Source organism: Sinocyclocheilus anshuiensis, unplaced genomic scaffold, assembly GCF_001515605.1.
Source record: "Sinocyclocheilus anshuiensis isolate Anshui unplaced genomic scaffold, SAMN03320099.WGS_v1.1 scaffold431, whole genome shotgun sequence".
In the NCBI taxonomy this organism is placed as follows: Eukaryota; Metazoa; Chordata; class Actinopteri; order Cypriniformes; family Cyprinidae; genus Sinocyclocheilus; species Sinocyclocheilus anshuiensis.
The window spans coordinates 196,546-205,207 of NW_015551065.1; the positions used below are offsets into that span (position 1 = coordinate 196,546).

An 8,662-nucleotide genomic window follows, 5' to 3' on the forward strand; every position below is an offset into this window, starting at 1 on the left:
AAGCGAGTTTTTTGGGCAGTGTAGAGTAGGGCTTGTTGTTTGTCATTTCTCCGATCACAAATGCAGACATGGTTTTATGTTTACACGGCGCGATGCAACGCAACGTGAAAAAAAGACAGTATAAGTCATTATAATCCGTAATTATGTCCCCACTGGATGCAACAAATGCCTCGTTTATAATGGGTTTTAATGTTTTTGTCTCGTCGATCCGGCCGGGACACGCCATCACAGTATGGTAAGGGGCGTAACATTTCCGTCACACGCTTGAGGTATTCGGCCAATCATAACGCACTGGATAGCTGGCCAATCAGAGCACACCTCGCTTTTCAGACCGATGAGCTTTGTAAAAATCGACGCATTTCAGAAAGGCGGGGCATAGAGGAGAAACAATAATGTACAGTATGTGGAAAATATTGTGTTTTTTTAACCTTAAACCACATAAACACATTTCATTACACCTTTTTAGCAACATCATATGACCCCTTTAAAACATAAGAGTAGAAGCTGCATGTTTAATGAAATCTTACAGATTTCTTCATTAAAAGGGTAATAAATACATTTTTAAAGGGGAAAAAATATGTTTCTTCATGGGAACAGATTTGGAGAAATGTCGCATTAGATCACTTGCTCACCAATGGATCCTCTGCAGTGAATGGGTGCCGTCAGAATGAGAGTTCAAACAGCTGATAAAAATATCACACTGCAAAGCACAAGTAATCCACACCACTCCAGTCCATCAATTAATGTCTTGTGATAAGAAAAGCTACATGTATGTAAGAAACAAATCCATCAAGACGTTTTAATCTTCAAACCGTTGCTTGCAGCTAAAATACGAGTCCATAGTATTGCTTTCTCCAGCCTTTGAACTCTCATTCTTACGGCACCCTTTGACTGCAGAAAATCTATTGGTGAGCAAGGGATGTAATGCTACATTTCTCCAAATCTGCATATTGTCATTGTCTTCATATGTACACTCATCTACACTACTTGGTCTGTAATGTATGTCCACCAGAAAAAAGTGATGTTTGAACAGAAGCAGTGCTCTTGCTTAGTATGCTGTATCTAACAGCCTGGATATACATGTATTTTGAGAAAAAAGTGCAAGAAAAGTAAACTAATATTATCGCCATTCATACATATCTCTTGAGTGCCAGAGTCCCTATAACAATTTGAAAAACCTGTACTGAAATCAACTGTTTACCTATATTCTACTTAATATTATTTTGATGAAGTTTCTGACTGTTTGGTTGGTTTAAGGGGAGACACTGCAGGCAAAAGCACTGTTTTTTCATGCACCCGTCAATTTTGAGATTTTGGGCTTTTTGGCTTTTCATAAAGTGTTTTTTCAGACTAGTGGAAAGAAAACATCCAAAAGACACTGTTAAGCGTTTCTTTTATAGCACTTTATCTATTTGTGTCAATAGATTTCAATTACAATACATATTTTTAAAGGCCGTTTTCTCAAAATGAGTTTTTTTCTCCTACACTGAGCCATAAATCTCCACTTCAGTAGAACTTACACACACCAAACTTTACATTTTTATTCCTGTCTATATTCTGAAGGTTTTTACAGAGGGATTTGTTCATATATAATTTGCTTGATTATATACAACATTTTATTTCCCCAAAAATTGTGAAAATATATTGTTTTCTGGCTGTTCAAAGTATTTTCTGAATTATGGAGTGACAAAAAGAGACCCAAAATTCCCTCTGTAAAAACATTTGCCTCTAATATGTAAAAAAAAAACAAAAAACAAGAATTTTGAAACGGACTTCATCCAGTGTTCAGATTTTTGTACTATAAATGTATGCAAATTAGCGCATATTTAATTAAATAATGCATAATTTGCATATTTAAACATAACATTTTACAAAACTTGTAATACAAATTTTTTTTTGCAATTATCAATGTAATCAATCAACTGGGTAAGTAAGGTGATAATTAGTAGTTACATTTTTTTACCCTATTCACCTGCAGTGTCTCGCCTTAAAATGTAGTTACCTTTACCTATCTCTATTATGCTGCAGGCCATGTTGAGTGGTTTCACTTCATGTCTTGCACAAGTCGGTTAGTCAGCAGAGCAGACAGACAGGGCGTGGAGGATATTAAGTGAAACGAGAACGTAAATGTGACATTGAATTCATTTGTTAGCAGATCGCAGTACCAGATTATTAACTGTAAAAAAACCAAATAACAACGTGTTAGTTTGTTAGACCAATCAGATATTAACATTCTTATTTGAGCGTGTGAGGTTTTGAATTTGTCGGCTTGTTATTGGCTGGCGGTGTGTAAGGGGCGGGGCTTCAACTCAAATCACTCACCGCTCGTGACTCCGAAGGCATGTAGTCTGACGCTGCTGTGAACCGTGAAACGGTTGGAGTTTGTGGGAACAAACTGCTGCAGTTCGTTAACAAGGAGAGCTTTTAATTTGACGGCTTTTTTCGTTAGGCTGCACTACAGACGTGTTTGTTCTTCCTTCTTCTATTAGAGAGCATCTTCCCGAGTTAACCGGACCGAGACCTACTCTTTAATGTATTCCACGTGAGCCTCTATTATGTGTATATGACGGTTAATTTAACAGTATTTTACACTCGTTTCGAATGAGCTAGCCATTCACACCGGTAATAAAATGTCTGAGAAGATGTCAGAGAAGCGATACTCCAGCATGGATGAGTCCTCGCTCCGCAATCTGGTGAGTTCAGCTCAGAAATGTCATTTTTTATTTTTTTTTAAAAACAGACATTGATTTTAGCTGTAGCATAACTTTAGTTTTTGACAAGAAGGTACGTGCTTTATCTAGTGTTCACATCTGTATGATAAAATCGCCCCGTAAACAGAATATGCGAGCTCAAGCGCACTTGTCACGGTGTAAAATAGATACAAATTAACAATGTCTGTTAAGAAGGCTTATTATAGTTAAACCTTCACAGTAACAACCATGATGGTGTTGTCGACAATAATATTTTATGTAATGATTATTTTTTCCGAATCCAAAAACTAATATTTGTCCATCATTTCTACTGTTCATGATTGTGATACCTGAATTTACAGGTACAGTTATAAATTGGAGGTTTATATTGGAAAAACAAACAAACCAAAAAAGCAATAAATAAATTCTAAAAGCAGATTTATAATATCTGCATTAATATTAAAAATGCTATTGGTATCAGTCAGTTTTGAATCAGTGTTTTCCTAGATAGACATGATCCTACCATGACATGATAAATGAACTACATTCATTGTTTTTTTTTTTTAATAAAGATGAAAATATTACATTTGAGAAATTTGATTAAGATTGATTACTCGCACGAGACTCCTGACATATTAATCTTGAGAAAAAGCGGTGTTGATGTTAAATGACCATTCATGTCTTGCTGTAAAAGTGTGTATGATTACTTTATGTAGCATTTTCAGCCAGTTCTCAAGGCATTTTACAAACCAAACAATATAACAAAGACGATATGCATACATATTACAGACAGGCAGAGCACGAGTCAGCAGTGCAGTCCAGAGTGATGGTACAAATTCACCAGACAGACCAAACATAATCAGTATGAGTGGAAAAATGAAATGTCCAAACAAGAAGCTGCACATAACTGAGCCTGAGTCAGTGTGTGTGATATGAGACTGAGAGAAACAGATGAAAAGGAACCAAATAAACAGATTAGGTGTGACGCAGCAGGAGTTCCTAAATAAACGTCCAGGCTTGATGGATAGATAGTCCTAAATCACTGGGACAAATTAGAGTCACAAAAAGTGCACCTTTAACCTTAAATGTGCCAGCTGTCATGAACAACCACCACAGCAACACCTTCAGTTTCACATGAATCAAAAAGACATCTGGTTTTTAGGCTGGTTTCTGTTGAGTCAGTGGCTGTCCTGACAATCATGCTGCCCTAGGCCAGATATGAGGTGCTTGGAAGGGAACAAATCATTTTCAATGAGTGGTAGTTGGAATGAAGAGCAATTGTGTGAAACGGCTGGGAATGAGTGTGAAGTGGGCATCTGAGAGCCTCTGTGAGGGCAACAATGCCACCCTATAATACAGCTGCAAGTGTCGCCTATGCCCGGATTCATGGAGTGACCGCATTACAAAGTGCTTTATTGGTTAAAACCACTGCATTCTTTTATATTATGAATTCACAAAAACGTATTTACTATGTATTCTTTGAATTGATAAAGAGTTTGTGTTGTATGAGCTTTTATGTGTGGTAGACATCCATGAGTATAAAAACATAAAAAAATGGATCAGCTTGATGAGTTGTAGCGCTGTCATCAATATACTCTGACATTCTTCTTTTGTGGGCAAAATACTGAAGAATTCAGGTTTATTACAAAGATTTATTCAAAATACTGTCAGTGGAATTTCATACCAATTGGCATTTATGCAATATTAGATAATATTCCAATGTGAGTAGAAATAATTCATAATAAGTAGCCTAATTCAGTTTAGTGTAATTCAGTTTAACAGTCACAATGTCATATTTTTATACAGAATTACATGCTATTTGTCCAAATTAATGTTTTTGCAAGTCCTGCAGTCTCTGCAAATTGTATAAGAAGGAGCTTAACGTTTAAATAACTAAACATGCTGCTGAAAGTGAAAGCCATGTTAGATTGACTGCAAATTAGCAGCTATATGAGAGGTTTATTAATTAGCATGTTGATAATTGGGGTATGGTGTTTCACGCACCACATTATCTTGGATTGGCGTTGTCATTCAAAAAAACAAAAAAACATTTAATTATTTACTGTCATGGGAGAATTGCCCCTAAAATAGTTACAGCATATGCCAACATGAGAGCGAATGTTGTGTCAAGTCTCACAGACACTACGACAACATTTCAGGATTGTTCCTAATAGAAAATTCCCAGTCAAGTACAGCGTCACAAATTCCTACACAATTTAATAAGCTCTTCTGTGACTCGAGTCATGAGCTTCATAAAGCTAAATGGTAAGGCAGGTTTAAACCGTCAGTGTGTAAGGACTTATAACACAGAGCACAAAACCTGCATTCAAAGCAATAGGGAAAAATAAATATCGCCTGTTTTTTCCACCCTTATTCCTCTATATATAGGTATGTTTACAGAAAAGCCACTCTATTGGAACAATCTGGTTATGACAGCTTGAAGTGGTTAGGCTGATATTTGTAACAAGTTACAGTTTGTTTGTGGTTGCTGGGTCTCAACCAGTTTAAGCCGAGAACACACTACACGACTGTCAGGCCGATTATGAATGGAATTTGGTCTTGAGGATGGATCGTGCCCAGTCGGACACAGTCTGTTCCAGTTGGGCTCAGTCGCTGTTTGCAGTTGGCAGAAAAAGTCGCATAGTGTGTGGTGTCTAAAGATTATAATCTTAGAATTCAAGAACCAGTCGTTGCCAGTCGTTTTCACAAAGATTTTTTAAAACATGTTTAATATTTGCGACTAACACCAATGATTTTGTGGCTATGCAGTGGAGATGTGCTCACTGTTAAACATCATTCAGCATTCATTTTGTAATTTGTACAAAAAAAATTCTTGATTACAAGAAAAATCTCGATTGTTTTTGTTGTGTTTTATTTCTTGTCTTTCTTTTAATTCATAAGTTAACACTTCAAATTTAAATTCAAATTTTTTTCTGCAGTCGAAGAAAGTAGGCTATAGCCTAAATTGTCATTGATTCTCTCTTTTTAAAGATTATCAAGAATTCTTTTATTTCGATCTGTAGTCTAATAAAAGTTAAGAAAAAAATTTGCCTATAGCCCTATCTAGAGACTACAAGCTGTTGTCTTTGGTGGAGTGGAAGTGGCTGCGGGATCGTGGGTAGATGCTGTGGTTTTTGCATGTTGTTTTTTGTTTTGTTCTTTTGGTTCGGCAGAATTTGGCCAGTCGTGACGTGCCAGTCGTTAAGTGTGTTGTGTAGTGGAGTGACTCAGTCATTAGGTTTGTGCTCCTTTCCCGACTGTCAAAGACTAAAATCCGTTCCAGTCAATGGAAACAATCGTTAAGTGTGTTGAGGTCAGTCTTAGAATGTTTCAGCTAGTCGTGTAGTGTGTCCCCAGCTTTAGGGATGTGCCCGAAGTCTAAATCCGAATTCGGAAAGGCACGGAAAAGCAATACAAGGCAATCTACGGAGCCCCTAAAGGGACATTGTTAGGCTTGCTGCGGTAGTCAGTCACATTAAAGTACATAAAATTTCACTAATCGCATGAAGATAGTAAGGATAGATGACTGACTGATGTCGAAGGATTTGGTGCGCAACAGATCCATAGCGTCATTGACAAATATCTTGTAAAATCAGTACCGCCACTCCCTATACACAGAGTACGCATGATTGTGAATTCGTGAAAGTAAAACGCGAGCGCACATTCAAAAGCGTTTTCAATTCCGATATTGATAGTAAGTGTGTTGTGTAGTGGAGTGACTCAGTCATTAGGTTTGTGCTCCTTTCCCGACTGTCAAAGACTAAAATCCGTTCCAGTCAATGGAAACAATCGTTAAGTGTGTTGAGGTCAGTCTTAGAATGTTTCAGCTAGTCGTGTAGTGTGTCCCCAGCTTTAGCCAGCTTGGTGGACTAACCTAATCTGGTCTACCTGGTTAACCTAGACCCCACCAGTTTGTTGAGCATTTAGACTAAATATTGCCTAAAATGACCAGCTTTGACATGCTAGAAAGTCTGTAAAATAGGAATGCCAAAATAACTAAATAGTTTGGTACCAAGCCAATACTAAAAAAAACAACAACAACAACACAAAAAATGCTGTCTGACTGACTGTAGAGCTGTATAAATAGTGTATGGGCAGGGCACTATGAAGATCTCTTGCGCTTTGCTGTAATGTGGCTGCACATGAGTAGCCAAATGCACTCGGACAAAATGCCTATTATTATGTTGAAGTATTTGTTAAAAACAATCTAAGGAAATGTAAATAGGGCATTTAAAATGGAAAACCACTCACTGCTCTAATTTAAGAATCATTAAATTCTGATATTTGTATTGAAATTCTGAAATTTTGGTATCGTGACAATTGTATTGTAAAACAAGCTACTATATAATATAATAAACTGGTTTTGGCTGCATTTACACTTCAAGGATGCTTTCATACTGTTAAAAGTGTCGTGGGAGCAGGTGTGTCAAAGTGCAAAAACAATTCTTTCAAGATGTTATTGTATTCTGAAATTTTAACAGTCCCGTAAAAACAGAATTCAAGATTGATATTATTAACATTAGGGTTTGAAATTACTTCATTTTCACTTAACACATTTTTAGAGCTGGCAAATCTGCTAAATTGAATTTTCATGTGTGGTCCTGAAGGAAGTCTAAAAGTACTGTAGACTTCCCACCTCTGTTTTCTCCCCCTGCAAATATTTTCCACTCTCCCCTCTTCACAATGTTTGGATGTCTGTGAGACGCGATTCCACAGAGGTCATGAGTGTCACAGTCCCTCATGGATTTTGGAGCATGTGGAGTTTTCTCCAACTTTCTTGTTGACTATAGGGCTTATTTTTAGTTGTGTGTGAATATAGATTTTCTTTCTCTTTTGTTCAAGATTGAGGAATTGAAGTTTTAATTAGTTTTTCATTAGGGATGTTTATTTGTCTTAATAGTTGTTTCTCCTCAACTTTGAAAAAGCATTTCATGATATAGCTTCCCAAAGGACTGTATAATTGGTGTCTGTTTATGTAGAACTTGGAGGCAGACCACAATTGTCATTCACGTCTCTCACATCATTTGCTGTCCTGTAGGGTTTCAATCTGTTTTTTTTTTTAAGGTTGCCTTTACTTTTTTTTTTAACAAAACATTAAGATGATTTAATCAGATTAGTAATGTCTAATTATAGTCCATATTTTTGTCTTGTGTAAGTCATGCCCTGTGCAGAATGGCAAAGTTCTCATCACAAGAGGATGTGTGAGCTGTAGTAGTGGATGATCTGATGTTATAAGTGCACAACTGACCATGACTTCTCATCACAAATAGCATGTATTGCCTTTGCCTATAGAAAAGGTGCTGTTCTAGTTTGAAAGAAGAATCCGTTTTCTTGCATAAGATTTACAACAAATTTACAACATTTTAGCATTAACCTGAACACAAACAGCAGACAGACTAATAAAATTTAAATCCACTCTCTGACAGTAGATGGCGCTTATGGAACAGTAGCATTACAGCTGTTTCCTTGCTAACCGCTGAAAACAAAGCAGCTGAAATGCTACTTTATTAGGCATAATACAGAGTAGGGCTGTGCGATTAATCGAAATCGAATCGAAATCGCGATTTGAGACGTTGCGATTTGCTAATCGCAAAGCCTGCGATGTGGATGCGATATTACTCTGTTCCAGAGCATATGCATGACTGCCTGCCTTGAGTTGCAGTCTTACTTGCCCTGGGCAAGAGTGAGCGCACCTCCGTTCTCCCCAATCAGCACTGCTCTAACCAACTGCGTAAACGCCCACCATAAAAAAAAAGAAAAAAAAAAGCGGAACGGGAGAGAGACAGAGTGGGATTATGGCGTCTACTGGGTCAGATCAATAGTTAGGCAAATTAAAACTAAAGAAAAACGTATGCAACTTAAGCCTCAAAATGACAGACAATGAACAAAAAAGGTAATTTGCAAGAGCTGCGTCACAGCGCATATCAAAAGCTCCCTTATCGGTTCTGTTTTCAGTACTGGAGAATAAAAGA

At 37.1% G+C, this 8,662-nt stretch overlaps 1 protein-coding gene across 1 annotated transcript in view; it reads left to right on the top strand.

Annotated features, from left to right (window-relative positions):
* The first annotated feature begins 2,314 nt into the window (after positions 1 to 2,314).
* LOC107662053 (smoothelin-like) overlaps positions 2,315 to 8,662 on the top strand; it is an 84,989-nt gene continuing 78,641 nt past the window's right edge. Inside the window, exon 1 of the mRNA XM_016451914.1 lies at positions 2,315 to 2,693. Coding sequence (XP_016307400.1) covers positions 2,631 to 2,693 — 63 coding nt within the window. The 5' untranslated portion in view covers positions 2,315 to 2,630. The remainder of the gene's footprint in view (positions 2,694 to 8,662) is intronic.